This window comes from Artemia sp. Qi Xiang Cuo, chromosome 14, assembly GCF_049724085.1.
Source record: "Artemia sp. Qi Xiang Cuo chromosome 14, ASM4972408v1, whole genome shotgun sequence".
Lineage (NCBI taxonomy): Eukaryota > Metazoa > Arthropoda > Branchiopoda > Anostraca > Artemiidae > Artemia > Artemia sp. Qi Xiang Cuo.
Genome location: NC_142807.1, coordinates 37,827,066 through 37,853,691, shown reverse-complemented (window position 1 = coordinate 37,853,691; position 26,626 = coordinate 37,827,066). Strand labels below are relative to the sequence as shown.

General features: G+C 36.1%; 1 protein-coding gene and 1 pseudogene across 3 annotated transcripts in view; one reads left to right on the top strand and one right to left on the bottom strand.

The window, feature by feature from the left end:
* PolG1 (DNA polymerase gamma, catalytic subunit tam) overlaps positions 1-26,626 on the top strand; it is a 186,784-nt gene that overhangs the window by 118,327 nt on the left and 41,831 nt on the right. For 2 of the 3 annotated variants that reach the window (XM_089100663.1, XM_089100662.1), the window contains exons 5-8: positions 2,245-2,481; positions 12,225-12,428; positions 18,821-18,952; positions 22,244-22,441. In XM_089100663.1, coding sequence (XP_088956789.1) covers positions 2,245-2,481; positions 12,225-12,428; positions 18,821-18,952; positions 22,244-22,441 — 771 coding nt within the window. The remainder of the gene's footprint in view (positions 1-2,244; positions 2,482-12,224; positions 12,429-18,820; positions 18,953-22,243; positions 22,442-26,626) is intronic. The other variant, XM_089100664.1, reaches the window with a different exon arrangement.
* Positions 8,532-8,713, bottom strand: LOC148944434 (U2 spliceosomal RNA; annotated as a pseudogene).

Genomic DNA, 26,626 nt, shown 5'->3' with positions numbered 1-26,626 from the left:
AAGTGAACTAGAACGTTCAATTTCCAATCAAATGAGCCCTTTCTGAAGTTTATACGAGCAATCCTTCCATAAGAAGCATATATGCCCCCAGAACGTAACTGATAACACCTTCCCCCGGGTCCTGGGCGGTTGTGTCGACACAGAATTTTTTCTTGTCTCAACTTTGAACTATTTTTAAAAAAAATTCTATCTCAAAATTTGTATCGGATGGGTTTGGGGGAAAAAGAGTGTGGGGTTGGGCTTGTTGCCCATGGATCTCTTTTACTCTTGGAAAGTGAACTAGGACTTTCAATATCTATTCAAATGAGCCCTCTCTGAAGTTTATACGAGCATCCCTTTCATAAGAACCATATACCCCCCAGGACATGACTTACAAGGCCTGTCACCCGGGCCCTGGAGGTTGTGTCAACACCGGAGTTTTTGTTTTCTAATTTTTGAACTATTTAAAAAAAATATCGAAACTTATATTGGATGGGTTTGGGGAAAAAGGGTGTGGGGGGGCTAGTTGCCCTCCGATCTTTCTTGACTATTAAAAAGTGAATTAGAACTTTCAATTTCCAAGCAAATGAGCCCTCTATGAAGTTTATGCGAGCATCCCTTCCATAAGAACCATATATGCCCAAGGGCATAACTTAGAACGCCTGCCCCGGGCCCTGGGTGATTGTTTTGACGTCGGAGTTTTTCTTATTTGAACATTGAACTATTTCTAACAAAATGGCCATCTCAAAATTTTATTCGAATGGGTTTGAGGGAAAAAGGCGTGGGGGGGGGGGGATAGTTGCCCTCGGATCTCTTTTGACTCTTAAAAAGTAAACTCGAACTTTCAATATCCAATCAAATGAGCCCTTTCTGAAGTTTATACGAGCATCTCTTTCATAAGAACTATATATGCCCCAAGGGCGTAACTTACAATTCCTGTCCCAGGGCCCTGGGAGGTTGTGTCGACGCCTAAGTTATTTTTATCTAATCTTTGAACTATTTTGAGCAAAATGGATTTATCAAAATTTTATCGGATGCGTTTTGGGGAAAATGGTGTGGGGGGAGGGCTAATTGCCCTCTTAACTCTTTTAACTCTCAAAAACTGAACTAAAACTTTCAATTTCGAATCAAATGAGCCTACTCTGAAGTTTTTACGAGCATCCCTTCCATAAGAAGCATATATGCCCCCAGGGCATAACTTACAACGTCTACCCGTGGGCCCTAGGGGGTTTTGTCGACCGCGGAGGTTTTTTTTTACATGATCTTTGAACTATTTTAAAAAAATGGCTATCTCAAAGTTCTGATCGGATGGGATTGAGGAAAAAAGGGTTTAGAGGGGGGCTAGTTGCCCTCTGATCTCTTTGACTCTTAAAAAGTGAACTAGAACTTTCAATTTCCAGTCAAATGAGCCCTGACTGAGGTTTATACGAGCATCCCTTCCATAATAACCATATATGCCCCCAGGCCATAACTTACAATGCTTGCCCCCGTGATCCGGGGGGGGGTGTTTCGACCCCAGAGTTATATGATCTTTGAACTATTTTTAACAAAATGGCTATCTCAAAATTTTTATTGGATGAAATTTGGGAAAAAAGGGCGTGAGTGGCTTTGGCGGGTCACCCTCCGATCTCTTTTGACTCTCAAAAAGTGATTTAGACCTTTCAATTCCCAATCAAATGAGCCCTTTCTGAAGTTTATGCGAGCATTCCTTCCATAAGAGCTATACATGCCCCTAGGGTGTAACTTACAACGCTTGCTCCCGGGCCCTGGGGGTTGTGTTGATACCGGAATTTTTGTTATATGATCTTTGAACTATTTTTAACAAAATGTCTTTCTCAAAATTGATATCAGATGTATTTGGGAAAAAGGGCTTGGGGCGCTAGTTGCCCAACGATTACTTTTGACTCTTAAAATGGCGCTAGAACTTCCGATTTCCAATCGAATGAGCCCCCTCTGATATCTTCCATATGAAGTGCCTCTCGGAAAAAAATAATAATAATAAAACATTGGAGTCGTATCGCCTTTACTATAGGCAATGCTATAGTGTTGCCTCTGAAAAGGTATTACTGGAGTTTTTAGCGACATTAACGAGGACTGTACTGATATTTGATTATTTTCACTCTTCAAAAAAATACCAAATACCAAGTTTGATTCTTTACCAGAAATGTTGAGTTTCTTTTTTTTTCCTCCTTCTTCTTTTTCTTGTTTTTAACCAAAAAAGGTGGTTATAGTTGACACACCAATTGAATTCAAGTTCTTCTCAAGACAGTTGTTGCTGGAACCTTGACACGAAGAGCAGTAGAAGCAACATGGATGACGGCATCTAATGCTTATAAAGACAGGATTGGCTCAGAAATGAAATCTATGGTTCAAGCACCGCCAGGCTATCACTTTGTGGGAGCTGACGTTGATTCGCAAGAACTCTGGATTTCATCAGTGATTGGCGACGCTCACTTTGCTGGCGAGCATGGAGCAACTGCATTTGGCTGGATGACTTTGCAGGTATGTTGAAAGAAATGTTGAACATCATATTTATGCATATGTTGACCTGGAAGGGAGGGGTCGTATAATTTTTCCTTAAAATATTTTATCAAAGCTGGAAGGAACTCCAGCTTGAGACAACTAAATTTTAAGTTCTCCAGGATTAGGATCCTTTGGACCAATCCCAAGGGTGACTCAGCGGGTAGGTAGAAGAATCTAATAATTTCAATGAAGAACAAATATTTATTTTTAATTATGTATCTTAATTGGCCTTTAGGGGAGGTCAATGACACGAATTGTGTGGAAGTCCCAACGGGGGAAGGAATTAACAATCAATGTCAAATCAGATGAGTAAGAAAAATGAAGTTATGCTATTTTTAGAACTTGCAACATATGCTCCACTTTTGGTCTAACACTGAACTACTTCCAGTTTCACCTCTTAAACGCTTGTAAATTTGTATTGGAGTTTTTTCTGAAAAAGGTTTTAAACACAACCTACCTTGTTTTTCTTATAGATCATAGACGTGTAAAGCTTCATTGTGGGTGCCATTTCTCCTTTTGAGGGAGGGGGGGTCCCATCCCATTGAGTTTTGAAATATTACCAAAGGAACTTTTGACTTCTTAAAACGTTTCCTCGGATAATTTCGCTTTCTTTAGCTTAGAATTATGAAGTTTCTGCTCCGGAAAGTTTTTCTTCGTTTAAATCTACTACTACTGCTACTAACAACTCATCTCAGCACCATGCCGCCTCACAGCCACACAGCTACGCACGCTCCTGCTCCATCCTAATCTATTCAAAGCCTCCCTTTTTACACCTTCCCAGGAAGTTCCCTTAAATCTTTGTTTACGACATCCTCCCACCCCAACCACGCACTACCTGCTTTCCGTTAGCTTTGGACCATAGGCCGAAAGTCTTTGGCACTCTGTCATCCTTCATCCGCAGAAAGTCCCCTATTCATCTCAGCCTTTCTCTCATTATAGCCCTAGAAATTGGGATTAAACCACACTCTCCGTACAGCCTACTGTTTGAAATACGGTCAATCATCCGGGTACCCAAAACAGTCCGTAGGTAATTTCTCTAGAAAGTATTTAGCAAATCTTTGTCCATTTTTTGGAGTGGCTATGCTTCGGAACCATATTTGACCACTGTCATTACTGCAGCTTCCAGTATCCTAATCTTGGTTCACAGACTTATCTTCCTATTCTTCCGAACTTTTTTCAACTGCGAAAAAACACCTCGAGCCTTGGCTATTCTACTTTTAACATCTTTCTTTACAAATAATACTATCAAGGTAAGTGAAGCTCTCCACTTGATCAATCTTGTCGTTACCCAACGTCACCTTTTTATCTTCACTTATTCCTAGTCTTAGCAACTTAGTCTTCTTAACATTAATTTTCAAACCTATTCTAGCCCCTTGAACTCGCAAAACCTCTAAAAGCTCGTTCAATTTGCTCAACCTTTCATCTAGGATGCTTAAATCATCAGCATAATCTAAATCCAGGAAAAAAATAATCCAGGAAATTTTCAATATTAAGTACAAAAGAAAACATTTGTAATATAATTCGTTTTCAGTAAAGCGCCAATGACGCAGTAGGTTTTAGGCTTCTGCAATGAGGCGATACCCAAACTCTTGTTTGTAGTTATTTTTATTCGATCCAAACTTGATTTCCATATTCTTTTTAAGTCTCACTCGCTTTAAGATTTATTTATTCATTTAGATTAATGTATATTGTATGTTTGTTTGCATTGATTGTTTATTTAATTTCTGTTTGTTCTGAGTTTCATTTATAATTTAATAGCAGACTATTTTTTTTTGTTTAAAGCTTGATTTTCATATTTAATTTAAGCATTACTCCCTTTAAGATCTATTTATTCATTCATATTATTACTTGTTGTATGTTTTTTGCTATGTTTATTTAATTTCTATTCGTTTTGGGTTTCATTTATTCTTTAATAGTAATTTCTGGTCGTTTTGAGTTTTAATTTTAAAAGGTATTTTTATCTCCAGAGCTTAAGTTTAAAAAGGCCTTTACTTTTCTTTGAAAAAAATATTTTTCGGAAAGTTTTTTTTTAATTAATACCATACAAGGATCGGACCTTCGCTAAAGCTCTTCTATCAATAGAATCGAATGCTTGATAATAATTTATAAAGCTGACGACTAAAGGTGTTTGAAAACTCAACCACTTCTCAATTATTAACCTAAGAGTGAAAACTTGGTCGACACATCCTCCACCCTTCCTAAAACCGCATTGTTCTTCTCTTAAAACTTTTTCCACAGCATGTTTTTTTCTAAAAGTATTATATTACTAAGTGATTTGCTAACTACAGAGACCAGGCTAATCCCTCTACAATTACCACGCTCACTCTTGTCATTATTGTTATACATGGTTTAGTTAGGATGTTTTCTAAAATCATTAGGTACTAGGTACTCTTATTCATAATCTTCTGTAACTTATTTCTAACCAGAGAGCCACTATATTTAGGAAACTCATTTACCACACTATCAGCACCTGGAATTATTTTTTTTAATCTTTTTAGTACTGTCGCTAATTCTTCCTCACAAAACAAGTCTTCCTTCACATCCAAGGTATCACAAACTTTTTCATTTTCTCTATATCTTTTCCTGCAACTCTATCCCAGTTTATTACATTCTCAAATTGTTCTGGCCATCTCTCTTTAACTCTTTCCTTATCACTATTTGTGGCCCGTTCCTATCTTTAACTGGGACAAGTCCGGATTGACTACTCCCTCTCAATTTATTAACATGCCAGTACAATATTTACTATTATGCCGTCTAGCTGCATCTTCCAGATTCAAAGCAATTTTATCCATGACCGTTACTTCACACCTTCTTATTTCATATTTTAACATTTTCTCCACTTTCTTTGCATTGCTCTTTTTTTCATTAGATCTTTCACTCAGATAGTCTTTGTATAAGCCCCTTTTCTTCTTTGTTAAACATGAAGTTTTTTCACTTATGTTCCTAGCTGCGTTCCTAATTTCTTCCCTAAGACACCATCAGCAACTCAAAAATTATTTTCCTAAAATCATTCCATCCACCTTCTACATTGTCAAATTTTAAACTCTCAAGTATAGTATTTAAGTGTTCCTGGAAAGTTTCTCTCGAATTCTCATCCTGGGGTCTACCCACGCAATAACTTTCCGGGAGGTAATTATCCGTCCGAAATTTCAGCTTTTAATTACCCCTGGACACTGCTAGAGGTGATCTTTACTTTTAACATTAGTAACAGCACTCCTATATACCCTAGTATCTTTTATCGATCCTGCCAGTCATCGGTTTACAATAACATGATCAATAAGGTTAGTTGTCTTACCATCACGTGAATACAATGTTAACTTATGGGACATTTTACGATCAAATACTGTATTGGTTATAACTAGATTGTTACACCTACAAAATTACAGTAGTCTGTGGCCATTACTTTTTTCTTTCCCTACACCAAATTTACCTTGGCTTAGATACCATCTATTTCTACCGATCTGTGCGTTAAAATCTTCCAATAAAAGCACCATATTTCTTCCTGGGACCTTGTGTATTTGTTCCTGTAACTGTAAGTAAAATTCATCCTAGTCACTACTATCTCCCTCAGTGGGTTCTACGGGGGCTTACAATATTTTAACTAATCTCCTGCACTTTTTAGTCATGAAATGAGCAATTAGTATTCTATTATTAGCACCTTCCCTGTCTAAACAAGACTTAGCAGCTTCCTTATTCATCAGAGCCCTGCTCCTTGTCTATGCACCCCATCCTTCCTGTCTGAGCAAATAAATTCTATATCACCTAATTTCATACCTCCTACTCCTGGGATATGAATTTCTGAAACTCCTATTAAGTTCCAATCGTCTGAATTCGCCAGTCAAAATGTCGATACGATAGTTACACTTAACGTCGTAACATTCCAAGTTGCAATTTTCTTATTCTTCAAATCATTGAAACTATTGCGGTCCCAGGAACGGCATGCAGGATGGAGATCAGCGCATATTATCATGTCTTCACCAATGCGCTTAAGGCGGTTTAGACCTAGAGAGCATAAAGTCCCTTGGACCTACAGTATGGATGGAGGCTTTCTGCAATCCTGGGCCCGTCTTGATCACAACATAGCTTTCTCCACTTGGTGATGCAAGAGTCGAAATCCTGCGCAGACAATCTCAAGCCTATTACCTCCAACTCGTTATATATTCATGTCTACAAATATTATGTTACTGCGAGAGGCAACCCATAGTAGATAAATTAGCTAGGAAGAGGTTTTTCAGCCCGAAAACGCCCACCAAAATAGACCAAGCTTAGAAGAATTATCGATTAATCAGAATTCCGTGCGGATGCTGCGTGGTTTACTAGGCTATAATTTCCTCAAGGGACGTCACTCCTTAAATCAGAATAGAGTTGACCGCTGGGACCGCAAGGACGTCACTCCTTAAATCAGAATAGAGTTGACCGCAAGGTCCCCGGTCTTGCGGATACCCCGACAGGGTCAAGACAGCCCTTAGCAGAGGCCGTTGTCCATAGATCTGGATCTTTCTCCTTGCGTCAGTTATCCTCCTATAGAGGATCCTCCCACAATGGTGTTCTGCAAAAAAGGAATATCGGGCAGGAGCTTTGGGCTCCCCTGGACAGGAGTGTGCCAATACTGGATATACTGCAATACCGGGCTGTGCTGCTAAGTGGTGCGCATTTGCGCCATTTGGGTACTTTTTTGAGGTGATTGCGCATTAAATTTTTCAAATTGGCGCATAGCGCCGATTTCGCGCATGTCAAAAAATTCTGCGCAAAGTGGGTACATTTTGCCTTCACAATAACAATGACAAAACTCATTGAAACTCAAAGTGGGTGCATTTTGCCTTCACAATAACAATAAAAATGAAACTCTTGAGGAAATTTTGGACTATATAGAAGGAGGGTTTGCTGTTTTTTAGACGTTAAATTTATATTTTATTTATTTGTTGTTTAACTTTGAAAATCATCTTGAAAATTCGTCGAAGATAAATACAATATAATATTTGATTAAAAATATACAAAACTAATTCAAAGTTCATTAAAAGGGAAACACAAATAAAATAACAATCGGAACTGTTAAAGGACCTTGCCAAGTATAATTTGTCTCATTTATGTATGTGTTTGGCTTCTGTTTCATGACCAAAAATCTCAGGACATTGTCTTTGGCCTGCACTTTTATAGATAGTTACATTAATAACGGCCGGTCTAATTTATTATCTTTGACTTGGTCGTTCTTGTCGTTCTGTTTTTTTTTTTTTTGAAATCTACGAAACATTTTGTTCTCATAACTAAGTTTGAGAATTTACATATTTGTGAAGCTTAGAATTGTAATGTCATAAAAACATTATAAGGAAGTAAACTTTGATGTTACTGACATTTTGGAGAGATGTGACCTTCAAGGATCATGCTTCTCTTTTGTTCTTCATTAGAAAATCCCATCTATTAGTTATCTTTGTCAAACGCGGCTTTATCTTCCACGTTTTTGTATAACTTATCTATATTTCAAGACCAGTATACTGAGTACCTATTTCTTGTTTTAGTTCTTTAATCACAATTTTCATTGTTGATAGGGAATAAATCAGCATATCTGCCGGAAAGTAATGTAATATTCCACCTTAGACATTGGCAAGTATTTTTTTTTTTAAGATCTTCTTTGACTCCCGCTTTTATTTAAATCTCTGACATACCAGAGGACTGAGGAAAATTTCTTTCTTGTCTAGCCAGAGACTGAGAACAGAAAATTTCGACCACAAAAGTGCATGTAATCAGTCGAAAAATGCTTCAGTGTTTCAGATTTCGGAAATCTGGTGCTGAAATCTGTCAATGAAGACTGAATCCTGTCAATTTTGAGTTCTAGCATCATAATTCACACAATTTGGGCCTATCTGGTAACGTTGTCTCTGAATTTCTGTTTTTTTTTTTTTTTTTTTTTTTTTTTGCACTCATCCCTGTAAGATCTAATTTTCCCTTAATTTTGAACTCCACCCAAAAAATATATAAATATATAGCGAAAATGTGCAGATGGCGCATTTTCGCTTCCCTTGGTGCACCATCTAATGTCAGGCACCTGACATCACTAATACCAGGCCAACTCGTGGAGGGAGCGGAGCAAACGCCGACATCCCTCCGGTTTTTAAAAATCAGTTAGGTATTCTGAACCCCTTGTAGGGTCCGTATCAGACATTTAGCTGATAGGAACAGATACTTCACTTTGATCTTAAGGCCTAGAAGCGATCAATGCTAGTTTGTTTCTAAATTTGAATACCTGTAACAGACACCTCTTGGAATTGTAAGTAAAAAAAAAAGAAACAGATCCTGAAGTTGCGTATTGGACCTCTGTGAAGGGACTTTTGTTTCTCTAAATATCGTATAACTACACCCTCTTCTCCCCTCCCCCTAAAGCCCAATGGACACCTGAGCAAAAATACTGTATATAATCCTTAGTTTCTGTTTCTGAATATATCTATTTAGGAGCATAATATGCAAAGTTGTCTCACGAAGAAAAATGTCTTCCCTTCATGTTTACTACGTTCTCGATAAGGTATATTATTTCAGAAATAAATTGTGTGCACAGAAAGCAATGATAAAACGCAGTCATTAGGAAATGCTTATTATCAAAACTTAGTGTTTTAATTACCTATATTGACGGCGCCTGACGAATTGCTTTGGTACTGGCCATATTAGAAAATGGCTGATTTAAGGATGTAGAGACGTATTTTATCGAAAAAAATTAAGTAAGACTGAGCTCATTGTGCTTGCATCTAGCATATCTACTGCTAAGTCATTATACCGGCAAAAAGTAAGGAATTCTACAGCCAGAAAAATTGCTAAACAGTTCAGTGAAAAGTCGCATTTTCTCTTTTCAGGCCAGCACACTATCAATAAGAACCAATAATTTACAAGTGTTGTTTTTTCGTCTTCTATCTTGCCATCTATTTTAAAAGAAATTTGAACAAGACAAAATGGTAGACTCTTAGATTTTGAGCCTGTAATATACACTCAATTCGTAATTTCTCTCTGATTGGACGGGAAGCAATAGGCCAAATGGTTTCTGAGTTAATGATTCATGTCTATTACGTTTTCAGGGGATGCTTATCTAGAATTGAAAACTTCGAAAAAAATTAAAGCAGACCCAGCTTGTAAAGGCATGGATTCCTAAAGCATATTGGATTTTGATTGTTGACCCTATTTGAGGCTATAATGGGTATTACCGACCAGCTCCCTTGAAATTTTGTAGTTTCCTAAGAAACTTGAGCAATCTCAAAGTTTACAGCGAATTTTTGCCTAGCATACTCCCTCCCATTTGAAGTCCATGACTAAGTCATGGAACATCTTCTTCTGTTCGTCCTTTGCCAGAAATCTTTGCACGATTTACCAGTGTATTTCCAACTGAAGAGCTCCTCATTCATAAGAAGTTAAAGAAATTTGTCACCTTGTATGAAGACATAATTTCTAGCTGAAGTAAAAAAAAGAAAAAAAAATATGTCTGACCAGGGTGTGCTAGGGCAAAATAGCTCGTATCTGTCTTACGAAGTTACGGAAGTTATTTATTGGATAATTTACCATTTGAAAAATTTGAAAGAAACTGAGGCAGTACACTTTAGGTTATAATTTAGTCGCATGTATTTTTGCGTCAACGGTATATTGAAGAAATTGTCCTTGGACTTTGGGTTAATTTTAAAGCACTTACGCTACTTCAGACAGGAGAAAAGAAAATTAGAAAGATATGCAAAATAATATTACATTCATGGCCACACTTATACCGATCGGATTTCCAGCTAACAGACCCCGAAATGAGCGGAAGCTATTACGATTAGAGAATCTTCCTTTTCCTGCGAATGAAAGTTTTCCTGTTGGCTGATTCTATTTTTTTTTTTTTTTTTTTTTTTTTTTTTTTTTTTTTTTTTTGTCATTGAAGCAACATTGGGGAAAGGAAAATATCTGGCTATCGCCGAAGTTTTAATATGATTACTCTCTCTTTCACTGGGTAATGTGAACATTGAAAGAGCATTTCCAAGTCTGTAAGAGTTCCAGCAGAAGACAAAGCTTCCTGTGGTATAAACACTTCTCAGCATCAGAATACTTTGTGAGGCACAAGAACTATTCAGATCCTGACCTGAGTTGCTTCTGATTCCAAACAAGCTGCTTTAGCTAAATTGTCGAGCCTACACAAGCTGGAAAATAAATCTCAAGTCCGAAGAGGCAAAGGCCTCTTGAGAGAAAAAACTTTTGATGGTAAAGACAAAGCTGTAGAGAAGCTAGTTCAAGAAGCCAATGGCTGACTTCAGAAAACAATTAAGAATAAGGACCATCACTAACAAAGCCTCACCCGTGTTACGCTGTATTCTACTTCAAATGATTTCAAAAAGAGCAGGCAAAATTTTATGGAAATGAAGCATTATAAAGAGAATGGTAGTTTTTCGTTTTTTCTTATGATTATGGAAATAAATGAAATTACGAAACCGAAGAAAAAACTACGCTAATAATGAAAGTAGAAGAAGCTAGCAAGCTTTTTGGGGTTTTATTCGAGCACGAGATTAATATTAAGCCCACGATTTCCAGAAATTAGTGAAGCCAAACCTATGATTTCCCGGTAGCTAGCCAGAATTTCCAACCCTGGATCAACAGACACACCTGGAGATCGTTTCGTAGCTTTTTATTTTAAACTGTGCCGTTAAACTTGAGATGATACTTAAACCTCGGGATATTTTTTTAAACATAAAGAAATAAAAGTATATACGAGTATTACTCGTACTACTAATACCACTACTACTGCTGCTATTAACTCACTGTTCACCAAGCCTCTTGAGGACAACATAAATACGCACGCTTCTCCTCCATCCGAATCTATTCAAAGCCTCCCTCTTTACACCCTCCCAAGAAGTTTCCATCTTCTTTAAACCTTTTCTTACCACACTTTAATTATAATTATAAGCTATTCGATTTGTATTGGATGGAAAAGTCTACGATAAAACTATAAAAAGATTGCCAGATGTATCTGCCAGGTGTATCTGTTGGTTCAAGGTTGGAAGCTCTGGCTGGTCCTCAGGGACTCTAGGGCTCACCTCCAACACCAGCAGCGATTTTTTCAAATCATCGTAAATTGTGGGTGCAGCAACTGTTAAAACTTATTAAAGTTAGAACCACAGCCTATGCTAAGTGAGAAATTATACATCCTAAAATAAATAAAAAAAATTGTCTAGTGAATAAAATTCATTGTTTAACTTTGGCTTAGAAAACATATCTATCGTTTAGGTTCATGTTGATTTTAAAAGTTTATTGCGGGAACAATTTTCCGGGATTTTTGCAATAGGGGTTGAAATCCCTGATATAATTGTTGTTTTGATATTAGCTAAATTGCAACGAGAATTTACTCAAATGCAGAACAAAATTTTGGTGTTATTTTGGAATTGCTAAATATTGCAACTTGATTGCTTTGCGTCATTAGTAATAACTTAGCGACAACAGAAGTTTAATTCAAAATTGGCGCTGACAGGAGAAATAAATACCGTGTTATGATTCCATTTTATTTTTAAAATAAAAATAATTTTAATAACAACTGATTAGATAATTATTTACAGTGTTTATGCATTGTTTGCGGACACTTAGTATTTTCAAAATATCTTTTCTCTTATAATGCTTCTTGTACAATTTTCTTTTGCTGTTTAAAAAAAGGAAATGCTTGTCGCAATTCTACGTTTTTATTAGTGTTTCCTCAAATCAAGTGTAATGTGAGTCTTTTACAGGGAAAGAAATCTGATGGGACGGACATGCACAGTCGAACTGCCGCGATGACCTCAACAACACGAGATCAGGCGAAGGTTTTAAACTATGGAAGAATCTATGGAGCAGGCGAGAATTTTGCTAAATCTCTTCTTAAACAATTTAATTCTAAGCTTAGTGACGAAGAAGCACTTGAAAAAGCTAAACATATTTATAAAGAGACCAAGGTATCGTTTCTTGTCTCCTTCTCCTTGATTTTAATATACTTTCAGCCAGTGTTGTTTTCAAAATGTCTGAGTGTGTTCAACCTGGTTTTAAAGCTATGTAATAACATCCTAACGGCTGTTTATATTTGAGACGTTTTCTTTAAATAATCTAAGAACACCTTTGTTTTCTCAGTAAGTCTATAAGTCCTTAGCTTCTATCGTGAATATATTTCTACGAAGCACTGAAAATGTAATCCTGAAAAAGAGCCTGTTGTTGAATTCTTTGCATGGACGGATCTGAATAGAAAAACAAATGCCTAATGTTAAAGCTATTTTTGCGTCCTCATCCTGGTTGCAGTGTCAAATTGTGTCGAATTGAACTATTTACTGAAGCAGCAACCCCATTTTTCACCATATCAACGTAATCAGCGGAGATACGTTGACGTGCCTAATTTGAAATCTACAAAAATCTAGTCTTAACTGTTAAAGTAAGGTAGACAATAACTTAGAACAAGACATCTCATGTCCACATTTAAACCCAAGAACCCTCAAAAGGGTGAATGAGTTGACAATCAAAACTTGCTTTAATCGGGTAGGGATAATATAGCTTCTTTAGTGAGTCGAATGGTACTTCCTTCTGACATTCATTTTCCAGCTTTGCCAAAAACTGGAAAACAAGGCCAGGCTTAGCGTTGCACGGATTTTGTAATTTTTTTTTTTTTTTTTTTTTTTTTTTTTTTTTTTTTTTTATGTGGTATAGTCAGATACCATGTCGTTCAAAGGACGTGAGTTTTCATATCTACTGTAAGTAGATATGAAAACAGAGACAACAAGTTTAGAGACAACAAAGAAAAAGTAACGTGAGAAAAGTTAGTAAGTAAAGATGTTTATGCTGTTTTTTTTTTCAGATTATTGCCTCGTCGATTACTTAGGGTATCCAATATCTAAATCTTCCAATATATGGATAAAAAACTAGTGCTTTACTGAAAACATAAAAAATAGGATGTTCTCTTAGGGACAGGAAATTCTATGACTAGCCTGTACCAAACAGAGACTAGTCTATAATTCTCTCAATAGTGTTTCAGTGACCATGATGTCGATAACTTTTAGTATAAAATTTTTAATTCTGTAGAAAACTTAAGGAAGCTCAGTTTCCAGTTGAGTGCTAGTTTTTGGAATTCTGCAAATATTATAAAATACCACGACTAGATTTGTTTGAGCTGTTTTTTTTATATATTTTACGCAATCGGGAACAATAATTTTGTTCGTTTTAAGTTCCGACTTTCATTTTTACTTCCAAAAAAACCTTTACTTTTTAAATTAGTTTATGATCGTTTGTTTTAATACACTTAATGCACTTAGAAAAAAAACGTTGTTTAACTTGGGTAATGAAAGCGAAGAAATCAACATGATATTGTCTAATGGCGTTGAACACAGATTTTACTTCTGATATCGCTAACATTTCTTATTAAGATATTTGCATCCTTGTCACATAAATAATGAATCTGGGGGTGTCATTCCAGCAGTCCTTTACAATTTACACATGAAATGTAATTTTTTTTCATACAGCTGGAAGGAAATCAATGACATTTCCTTCATTTGGTAGTTTTTTTTTTCTTTATAAAGCTTGTTTTTTTTAGTTTTCACTTACGAAGGAAGGTGAGAGAGAGAGGGCATTCAAGAAGGGAAAATGTGAACCTCCGTCTAAAAATGGTTGACTAGGGAGATTACAATAGTACCCTAGTTATGCTTCCCAGCCTTTCCACTCCAGAAATGGCACCAAAAAGTGTTATATGGCAGTATGGCACTTTACGAAGGAGTTGAGAACACTAAATTATAAGATGAAGCAGATTTTAATTAAGCCATTAAACATATCTCTGCGATATTATGGTAACTTGCTAACCATGGTACAAAAAAAATTCAAACCTAGCAAACTGTATAATGCTAACAATTACCGCAAAATAGTGTTTTTACTTACGGTTATTTACCATGATCTGTTTGCGATTCTTTTTTTTCTTTTTTTTTCTCTTATTAAAAGCGAGTCTCTTTGATAGCCCACTTTTTTGTAGCTCCACTCGCTCTATGTTCAAGGCTTTCAACCTTCAGGGGAATTTAATTTCAAATTGGTGATAAAAGCTTGCTGTGAAAAAAAACATGCCCTTGTTTTTCTAGATAGGGAATAAAAACCTCCTGTTCACCGATTAAAATAATTTTGTTAGACTGCATTTGCCTTTCCATTTACAATTGAAATGAAATATATAAAATGGATTTTTTTAAATAAAATTGTAAAAAAAAACAAATAAAACTAAATTATATAGAAATAAGAAGGTAATTTTTTAACAAAAATACTATATGACTTGTATTTATAGAAACTTATTTATACAAAAATAAGTTTTATATCAAACCATGATGGTTTTTTTTTTAAAATTAAAATTTCAAAGTTCAAAATCCCCGCAAAATTCCCTGAAAGTAGTCACAAGTGGATGTAGTAGCAGTTGCAAGCAGTCGCATCTTGAAAGTTTCAAGTAAATACCTTTACCCACTCTTAAAATATTTCAGATACGCCTTTTTGATAACTTGGATATAGATATTTTCTTTTGATTTAGCTCAACATACTTCTTTAATATTTCCTGGAATTTCCCCTCAATACCCTTAGCCGTTTCGGACACACCCAGAATCAAACATTCCCCCGTTTCCCAATGATAAACTCTGCACGTAAAAAATGGACTAATTGCATAATTTATATTCCTTGCCCCTGGTGCTGTGAGGGCATGGCATCCCCAGAGGCACAACTATTAGACTTTGTGATTATTTCGAATAAAATGGCTTCTTATGATCACTATCGGTGTTAAGAAGGTCATCTGCAAGGTGATTGCCCCTCGTTCCTTTTTCAACATCCCTCTCAGCATGACATCAAAGTGTTAACTTAACACTCTTAACCGTCCGTAGATATTGCTGCTGTGGCCTGTTGGCAACCTTCCCGTATATGGTGTGCTTTAATTTTGTTTGATATCCCACTCAACATTTTCTTAAAGTTCTACCTTAATATTCTTAGCCTTTTTGAGACTCAGGATCAAGCATACCCCTTTTTCCATTTATTAACTAAAAGAATTTTTTCCACAAAATAAGTTCTTCAAAGAAAAGTAAAAAATTCCATTAAACCGAAAATGAGCAAAAATAGAATCAAATAATCTACCAAGCATAAAGCTACCAAAAATCAGCATCGATAAATAAATGAAACCCAAAACGAATAGAAATTACAATAAATAACCGAGCCAAATTCAAAACGAGCAGAAATTGACATGAGTAGGTCTCAAAACCCCTATGCCTTCCCAAGGCCAGAACATAATCTGCACTTTACAGAAAGAAATACAATTAAAGTGCATTGCCAGTTTAATGTACATATGCTGATATTTATTCCTTAAAATGTTAATAATATTTGATTTATTGAAGTTATAAAAGTGAAAACTTTAAAAAATATTTTTCAGTAAGGTGCAAAGTATGTTCTGGCTTTCAACCCCTTTTCAACATCTCCCTCAATATGTCCAGAGAGTTTCAGTATAATACACTCGGCTGTTATGAAAATATTGCATATCCTCCTTTTTGATAAACTTGATGCACCTAGTGCCTTTTGATTTAGGACATACGCCTCAGCATTCTTCAAAGTTTCACCCTAATGCCCTTAGCGTTTTTCTATACACCAAGAACAAAACATTTTTCGTTTTCTTAATGATAGATCCTGCATGTAAACAATGAGCAAATTACATAATGTACAATCCTTGCCCCGTGGCTATGGGGAGCATGGCATCCGTGAAAGTAAAGCTATTACACCTTTTGACTAGTTTAAACAAAATGACAATTCCAAAATTTTGGTCAGTGTTGAACAGAGGGGCACCAAAAAGGGCAAGTAGTGAAGTGGGTCACCCTTTAACCTCTCTCCGACATCTCCTCAACACACCTTGAAAGTTTCAACTTAATACCCTTAGTTGTTCTTTAGATATTGCTGATATTACCTTTTTCATAACCAGCAAGCATATAGTATGTTTTATTGTGTTCGGCATCTCTCTCAACATTTCTTTAAAGTTTCTCCTTAAAACCCTAAGCCCTTTTTGGGACCCAGGATCAAACATGCTCTCTGTTCCGATAAAAATCCTTATATGTCAATAATGGGGAACTTGCACAACTTATAGCTCTTGCCCTGGAGGCTAGGGGGGAAAGGAAGTGGTTCAATCCTGGAAATATAGTTATTTGACCTTTGAACTATTTTGAACAAAATGGCTGTGTCAAAATTTTGATCTGACGCATTTGGGGAAAAGGGCGGGGGAGGAGGGACTGTGTACCCTTTGATCGCTTTTGACTCTTAAAAATGGAACTAAAACTTTCGCTTTCCAATCGAGTGAGCCTCCTCCAACGTTTGTCCGACCACCCCTTTAAAAAAAAACCTTATATGTTGATAATAAGCAACTTACATAAGTTACAACCCCTGCCCTGTACCTGGGGGGGGGGGTCAACTCCGAAAGCATAGTTATTTGACCTTAGGACTATTTTGAACAAAATTGCTGTCTCAAAATTGTGATCAGATGTATTTGGGGGAAAAGGGTGAAGGTGGGGGGGGGCGTGTCCATGATTTTTCTTCGGGGAAGGAGGGGAGGGGGGTTGTACAAAATATTTTTTTTTTTTGGGGGGGGGGGTACATAAAAAACTTTAAAAAATACATCAAAATTTTTTTATATTCATTTTTGTTACGTTTTTACGAGTAGGACAAACATTTTTTGGGGGGGGAGGGGTCAAAAACCATAACCCTCCTGGATATGGCTTGGGGGAGGGAGGGGGGTCTGGTTGTCCTCCACTCCTTTTTGACTCTTCAAAAAGGAACTGGAACTTTCCATCTCCTATCGAATGAGCCTCCTCCAAAGTTTTTTTTACCACCCCTTCCATAAAACCTTATATGTTAACAATGGGCAGCTTGTATGACTCACAACCCTTGCACCGCTTGTAGGGGGGGCTGTCAAACTCTGAACCTTAGTTATTTGACCTTTTGACTATTTTGAACAAAATAGCTATCTCAAAATTTTAATTGGATGCATTTGGGGGGAAAGGGCTGGTTGTCCTTCGATCTCTTTGGACTCATAAAAAGGGAACTAGAACTCTCGATTTCTAATCGAATGAGCTCCCGCCAAACTTTTTATGACCATCTTTTCCATAAGAAAACATTATTTGTTCACAATCGGAAACTTGCAAGACATACAGCCCTTGCCCCAGGGGTTATGGGGGGTTTTCTCAACCCCAGAGGCATAGTTATTTTCTTTTTGAACTATTTTAAACAAAATGGCTGTCTAAAAATTTTGATCGGATTCATCGTGAAAAAATGTGTGGAGGAAAGGGGGCTTGTCGCCCTCCGAGATCACTTTTGGCTTTTAAAAAGGCACTAGAGCTTCTGATTTCCTATCGAATGATCCCCTTCAGAAGTTTGCATGAGCACCCCTACCATAAAAATCTTATATGTTAACAATGAGCAACTTGCATAACTTACGGTCCTTTCCCTGCGTGCTGGGGGCGGGGTGTCAAATCTGGAAGCATAGTTGTTTGACCTTTGGACTATTTTGAACAAAATGGCCATCTCAAAATTTTGTTGGGTAGCATTTGAGGAAAATGGGGTGTGGGTGGTTTCCCTCTGACCACTTTCGATTCTCAAAAAGAGCGCTAGAACTTCTTATTGCCAATCCAATGATTCCCCTCCAAAGTTTATACGACCATTCCTTCCATATGAAGTGCCTTTGGGGAAAAAAATAATAAGGCATTGAAGCCTTATGGCTCTTCACTATAGGCAACGGTATAGAGTTGCCATTGATTTGTTTATAATTGATCAAGGTCTGCTATTTTTTTTTTCGGTTTCATTTTTACTGGCCTGGCTCTGCATGGGGTTAATCCTGTGTACCTGGCATGGGAATAACCCTAGCCGAGTGGTTAGCGCTCCAGATTTGAAATCCTTAGGTCAGGGGTTCGAGTCCTGGTGTCGCTGGCTATTTAGTTTGGAACGAAGGTCAGTGGTGTGGCTCTGTAAGCTCATCCTGAGTCGACCCAGCTCCAAAAGGGGAGCTGAAAAAATCCAGGGGGAAACACGGGAAGCTTCGGATGATTTGTCCTTCCAACCACGTATTGTACTCCCGGCTGAAGGCATCGAATCAGGAGATCAGTACCTGCGCAACGCAGACCATTGGTCAACATGCGAAAAAGTTTTTTTTTTTTCTTTTACTCGGCATGCATCAATGATGCAGAGAAATACATTTTTTTCGAGATGAATTCTGCTGAATGTCACACTAAAACTAAACTTTTGAGTTTTGCTCTAAAACTCACCATTTTTAATTTGTTTGGTTGCTTATTAATTCTCCATCTTAGTTTTCGTTCCGTAGGGGACTAGGATCCTAATTCTGAATGAAAATGGGAAGTTACTTTTGACAACTGCTGGAATGGATCCTGAAACGCCTGTAACCTGGGAAGACTTACGAAAAGTAAAAACTGACGTGCGAAGAAGAATTAATGAGGTACCAAAACTTTCAATTTAATTAATGTTTGCTACAATAGGAAGTTTTCAAGTAAAAAAAAAGAAAAGGTATTTGTCAAGTCTATATATTTTTTGATGTTGCGGGCTCAAAAATGTATATAGAAACGAAACGAAAGTCAAACAAAGCGGCAGTCTTGACAATTGTTATCGAGTGTCCTGAGTTTGTCTGTTTTGGCGAAAGGATAATTTATTGTTTTTTATAATGAAATATATTTGAATTTTGTTGACTACGCACCCTTTCCATCCATGCTTAAAATAAAAATCTGTCTGTGTTACTATCTAACTAAAAGTTTTAATCTGTTTATGGAGTTTCCTTTACTTTTAAGTATATACTCTAAATTACTGTTTTCATAATTAATTATCTGCCTTAATTTTTATCTGCCTTAATTTTTTAATCTGCCTTAATTTTTATCTGCCTTATGTAATTGATCTCTGTGTTGTATTATATTTGAGCATACTGATCTCTTTTTGGAACTAGTGTTTTGTGTCAGTGAAGGGAAGTTGTTTGACAGAATATTTTTGTTGTTGTTGCCAAATATCCGTTTCAACTTCCTCTTCTCCTCCTCATTCTTACTCACTTTCACAAAACTGAGGTTCCAGACATACTGGACTTAACCTAGACCCAGTCTTGGCTGTTACCAAGGCGTGAGCCTGAAAATGTTTTGCTTTAGGCCAAGTTTAATATATACCTGCAGGCTGAACCTCTCCCCCAACCTCATTCTCTCTCGAAGCTTTAAGCGCCAAACAATTCTTTTGACTTTAAACATTTAGTTTCATGTTCATCAGCAAAAACAAGAGCGTAAAAGCGACATATATAATCACATTTGCTGGTATTTACTCAATCAACATTTTTTGTCTCAACCTCAAATTCAACTAAAAAGCTCAAATTTGTGAAAGAGTTTGAGCAGCAAACTCTTCGGATTCGGAATCACCACATAGTTTTTGGTCGGGTAGTGAAATAATCATTTTATAGCAATTTTTTTGAGGTTCACCCCTTTTTTCACAATTTTCCTACAACCTCTTCCCCAACCTCACTCTCTTTCTCAAATCTTTAAGCCAAACAATTCTTTTGACTTAAACATTTATTTTCATGTTCATCAGTAAAAAAAGAGAATAGAAATGACATCTAATCACATATGCTGGTATTTACCCAATCAACATTTTTTGCCTCAACCTCAAATTAAACCTAAAAAAACTCAAATTTTTGAAAGAGCTAGAGAGGTAAACTTTTCGCATTTGGAATCAACACATATTTTTGGTCGGGCAGTGAAAGAATCATTTGTATAGCAATTTGTTTGAGGTTGACTCCTTTTTTTCACAATTTTCTTAGACTAAATTGTGATAAGAATGAAAGGAAGAATTGTGTGTCTGTCACATTTGTCATTACGCTGTTCTTCAGACTTCACTTCAGGTAGTGTCAAATGGTTGCGTCTTTTCATTCTGTAGAAATTAGCTTTGTAAGACAGGACCTTTCTGGTTAAAGAAATAAAGGCAAAACATTGGAGATTACTATAATTTGATCTTGGGTGGCATACCTCAGTCCCTCAGTTTTCGAACCAGCTTTTTCATCTCTCCTAAATCTATTTTACGTATATAGACTACCTCTATATCAGACTACCGTAAGAAGAAGGATCAAAGCTAGATTAATTGAAAATCCTCTTGCTAAATATATTTAAAAATGAAAAGTCAAATATATTGCATGACAAGGAAGAAAGGGACAAAAATAGCTCAATGATCAAAACGAGAAAAACTATCTTCTGTCTTGTTTCATATAGGGCCAATTTAAGTAGGTAATTGCTTTCTTGGTGTGCCTTGGAGTCATCGTACGTATCGTAGAAGTGTCTGTGTTTGATGGGTGCTAATTGACGGACGTGATAACACCAATCGATTTTTGTTGTATGAATTGGTTTTTGCCAGAAAAGTTCTTTTCAGTCTATAGATTTAAAAATTGCTTAATTTTTCTTGTGTCCATTCAAAATGTAATTTTTGGTTCCCTTGGAAACGTTGTAGCTATTTAATTTTTTTTTTTCATAGTGTGAGAAGAAATAACAGAACCATAAAAAAATTATTTTAAGAGGCCCGACTAAGTAAAATTTTTGGCTGAGAATCCCCCGAACGTCGATAAAAATTTATAAAAACTGTAAAATGTATCGTGTTAGTTATTTTTATTCATAATGAGCTCGGAATTCCTTTTTCCTCATATGCTAATTCCACTTCGTCTAGTCCAATTGTAGGAAAGGTCTTTTTCGCCATTGCATAACCAAGAACTTAATCTTTTATGTTTTTTTTTCATTTTTGCGAGTGAAAGGACGAAACTGTGCACCCTCTTAGTATCCTTTGTCTTCTATTCTTTCTCCTAATACATGAATCTTTTAAATTTAGAAAGCTGCCTGCACTCATAGAGAAAATGAACTGAGTATTCATTCATATAAATGCATATAGGGCAAGGCAAACGACCAGGCTCCTATGTAAACTTACCTAAATACCTCCTCCTTGGTTCTATGTCTTCTTCATCATCTTTTAGTATAAAAATATTGTTCGGATCCTCCCCTTTCTCCCCTCTGTCAATTTGGAATACCTATCCCTATGAAATTCTAGATATTTAGAACTAACTTTGTTTAATGTCAGAAATTATTTTCTGAACGACGGGGAAATTGGCTCACATCTTATTCTGAGTCTTCCTCTTTAGAATTTTCTACTAATAATAGTGATTGTATATGTTAGATACACTAACAGGAAGTTGAGTACCTGGGCTTGGGTTTTGGATTTAAACTTAGTATAACAGCTTGCTTATTCTGGTGCCCTTTGAAGTAAATTTTTAAGTCTCATAGCGGGATATTTTGGGCTGTTGTGTGTTTGTGTGTGTGTGTGGGGGGGGGGGGTTGAAGGTAATGCGCGATCAGAGATGTGTCTGCTGTTTTCTTCCATATATATTTTTTAATTTTCGGTTCCTTGCGTTGTAGTTCTAGTGAGTAATAATCCCGCTGGTACCCTGTACACATGTTGAAAGTACCATGGTGTTTGCATTACTTCTTTGCTTTTTCGGAGCATCGAAATTAGCAATCGGCATCCTCGATTTTAGATACCTTCAAATTTTTTAGTACCAAAATTAGCAAGGTGCTGCTCAGATTTTAGATCCAACGAGGACAAACCCGAGTGCCGAAAAACTGACTCTAGTTTTTGCGTATAGGTTAAACTTAGAATTTTATTTAATGTCAAAATAAATGCTTTTAGATTTAGTCGTCAAATTGTGTACTCTAATCTTTTCTAGGGCTCATTGCCTATAGAGAATATTGATTTATTATCTTGCAAGATAAAAGATATGGTTAAGAAGAGAGCTTGGCATGGAGGAACTGAGTCCCATATGTTTAATAAACTGGAAGAAATTGTTGGAGAACCTGAACCAAAAACACCAGTGCTAGGCTGTCGCATAACCCGAGCTTTGGACCCATGTAACGTTGGAGAAAGTGTAAGATTCTAAGTTTTTTTGTTTTTTTATTTTGTTTGTTAAATGCTGCAAATGGAATTACATTCTTTTGGTATTTTTATCTATTTTAACGTTTTGACGTAAATGATCCCGAGCAAAATATTACAGTCATTGAAAAGGAAATTGGAAGAATGACATTTTTTCAGTTTGACTGATTAAGTAATTTGCTAATTTTGTTTTTCTCTTGGTGAGTTATCAGCAAAACACAAAAAGGGCATAGCAGCCGAAAAGTAATAAAAATAAAAACTTTAGTGATAAATGATCATAGCCGAAAATTTAGAGTATTTTTTGAATAGGTGTTGCAAAAATATGTGTTAAGTTCTCACAGTCGTTCACTAAAAACATAATCTAAGACGAATTTTTTCCACTGTGTTCAGTTTAAGAATTATAACAATGCTCCTTTAGCAGATAAGTAATAATTTTGCTTACAAATTTGGTTAAACACTTTCTTTTTAAATGGAAAAGCACAAAATGTTGACATTAAGAATAAAAAACACTCACCTGCTCGGAAATTTAAGCTGTTGATATATCTTTTTATGTTGGCTGGTGCCTTAAATAATAAAAAAAAACAGCTAAAATATCCCATCGTGACGGTATTCCAACTCCCCTGATGTCGTTTTTTGCATTGTCTTGGTGGAATCTTTCCTCCAAAACGTCTCCCACCTTTTTAAAATTAGCAGGAAAGGAATTCAAGCGTGACCAAAAAGATGAAATTGGAGTGATATTCTGCTCTCTAAATTCTTCTGTATTTTTAACAAATTATGCACGATATATTGGAATTTTCCTCATTTTTCATTTCCCAAAAATTGATTTGCGAATGTTTTGAAAAAGGAAGCCATGCTGCCAGCTATAAATTATACATGGTATGTTAAAATTTCTATCTTTGAAATCGTTCCCAGTTTTTGAACTGACTTATATTCCTTGGCCAACTTTTGCATAAACGGCGTTTAAAACTTATCCCTTAACTGTTAACAGTGGCCTTCTTTCCTAGTGTATTTGCAAGCTATCAAATTAGTACTAAGTTAATGTTAAGAATGGGTAAAACCACCAAAATACAATATATAAACACCAAACTGTATATATGATTTTTCACAAATAATGGTGGTCCTTGCCTTCCATTCTTAAAATCACCAGTAGTGTTAATCACCCCCTGGCGTAGCCAGTTATTTGGTTTGGGACGGGGGTCAGTGGTGTGACTCTATAAGCTCCGCCAGAGTCGACCCAGCTCTGAATTGGCACCTGGAGAAGGTAAGCATGAAGGGTGTGCGAAAGCACAGGATGGCTTTCCCCAACACCCCTTTGCACTTCCTGGCCGAAGGTCCACGAAACGTAGATCAGCATCGCCGGTTTGGACCTTAAGGGTCTATTGCTGTCATACTTACTTACTTACTTACATTTTGAAAGTCATAACCTTTCAGTCTGTGCAGACTTGCCAAAGACGTTTTGAATAATATTTTTAGTTGACATGCTGCCTTACTGTACATTTCTTTGGTTTTACTAGAAAGAGCCAAGGGAATTGATGTTTTTAGTTAAGATTATAAATTAAAATGAATTCGAACGTTGTTCTCCCCCATATACAACTTGTCCAAAAAAATCCGTTTTTATCAGTGCAATAATTGAAATTTCTATCACTTTCATAGAAAAAAAAATCATTTTTCCTGACACTGCTTCAGCACAGAAATTTGAAGAATTTCCTCCATTTTCTTTAATACATTTCTTTTATTGAATCCTGTAATGTATTCAAATGTAATTTTACAACAGAAAATGAATGCATCAGAGCTAGAAGCTCACAAATTTTTTTTTTCCAAAAGTTTGCTAATAGGTGAAATATCGGGATGCACTGTTTTGTGTTTCTTCCTTTTTGAAAGCCATATAATTTTTACCAGGGGCAAGCAATAGTCCACGAGGGTCTTTCTTTTTTTTATTCGCACCTAATCATCGGCCCTTTTGACAGAACTTTAGATGAATCCTTATTTTTGCTCCTATGTGTTAATTTGACCACATGATACAGCAGATACGTGACACCCATGTTTTTTTCATAATTTTAATTTGAAGCCAAAATATTGTTCCTAGTATCTTTAGAAGTCACTGTTCAGTGACATTTCGTTTAAGCTTGTTAGATCTGATCAGCAACTAAAGCAATACATTTAATGTTTATTTGTTGGCTGCTTCAACGACTAAAAAAGGGATAAATCACTTCACCAGCTGCATTCTTTAGCTCTCTCTTGAATGCGTAACATTGTTATCCTTTGCATTCTCTCTACCATCATCAGAATAACCGCAAATATGCTCGAGTCTGCGACAACTCTTTTTGTTTTGTAAATTTTACAAAGATATTGGGGAAAGAGATAAAAGTGTTGTTCACAATTTGCGACGTGATGTTCTATGTAGAAAGATATTTTTATGGTTAAAAAATACAAAACACTTAAATTTTGGATTGTTTACTCAATTATAATTTTTGTGTTGGCTGATAATCACAAAGTTAATTATATTATTCAGGATTTTATGCACATAAAATAAAATACACAACATTTGTCTTTAATCTCCACAGTAGCTCCGTTGCCTGTGATTTTTCTTTTTCGGGAGGGGGATTAATATTTTTTTTTCAAACTGTAACTCTACAAAAATTGAGTAAAATAAATAAGAAAATTGAGCGTAAAATGACCTGGGTGGTATCTGGCCAAGGACGAAGCTCCCCCTCCCCCTCACCTTGGCATTACGAAATACGAGCAATCCTTTGCTGAATCCCTTTTGAAATATTTAGCCTTTAAAAGATTGCCTCCTTCTCGAGCTTCCATGAAGAGTAGGGGTCATGTATAAACATGAAGGAACGGTCTTTTTAGACCTAAGATTAAAAGATAGCACCTTACACACGTAAAAATAATTATATGTATGGCCTCATAAAACGAATCAACTAATCATGAATACTCAACTTCATTTTCAAGCACACTACATTAATTGTGGGCCAACTATGATCTAAGGAAAGCTAATTCTTTCTCTCTGAATCTTATAGAATTTGTATCAGGCGTTTTAGCCCTCCAACTCGTCATACAACAAATAGAAGTAGAAAAATGATCTCTAGATCAAAGAGGGAGCTCTAGATCAAAGAAAAGTTAAAGAAAGTGTAATCAAACAGTTCGTGGTGACGAACTGTAAGTAAAGAGTGACCCGGCTCAATAGTAATCGAGACTCTAAGAAATGAAATTTTGATACCAGTAGATACATCAAAAGAATCGGATTTTTATGCTGATGTCAAATATATAAGTTTCATCAAATTTAGTCTAACCCATCAAAAGTGACGAGCCTGAATAAATTTGCCTTATTTTAGAAAAAAGGGGGAAACACCCCCTAAAGTCATAGAATCTTAATGAAAATCAAACCATCAGATTCAGCGTAACAGAAAACCCTGCTGTAGATGTTTCAAGCTCCTATCTGCAAAAATGTGGAATTTTGTATGTTTTGCCAGAAGAAAGATCGTGGATGCGTGTTTATTTCTTTTTTTTGTTCTTTTTTTTTCAGGAGTGATCGTATCGATCCAGTAGTCCTAGAATATCGTGAGAGGGCCAATCGAACGGAAATTAAAAGATCTAGTGCCCGTTTTAAGTGACCAAGAAAATTCTTTATAATTACTTCTTTATAATGCAACACTGTGGACAAGGTGGGGGATCTCATCCGAAGATTAAGATTACGATTAAATACGGGGTTTGTTGGAAAAAATAATAACAATAAAACACTTAACCCTCTTTAAGCTTTCGCTTGTTTGGAGTACACTAACCCCTTAAACATATATAATAGCATTAAACAAGGAAAAAAAAAATAAGAATCAGAAGAGAGGAAAAGAAAGAAGAGAAAATATCCTGTATTTACTCTACTCCTCGCCGCAACAACCGTAGGCTACCTACTAACTATTCATTATGTTTACCAACACACTCAAAACCCTGCTTCCATCCAACAAAACAAAAAACAAAACTATTTCTTTCTCTTTGTTTTGTGGGAGACTTGAGAGCAGATCAATCCCAATTTAACTATACCTAAAAAACAATACAACCGGAGACAAACTATTTTGAGGTCTCTAAGGAAATCACACATATTATCATTTTTTTAAAGATTCGGGTAAATTATTCCTAACATTTGGCCCAAAATGACGCATTGAAAATAAAGATCTAG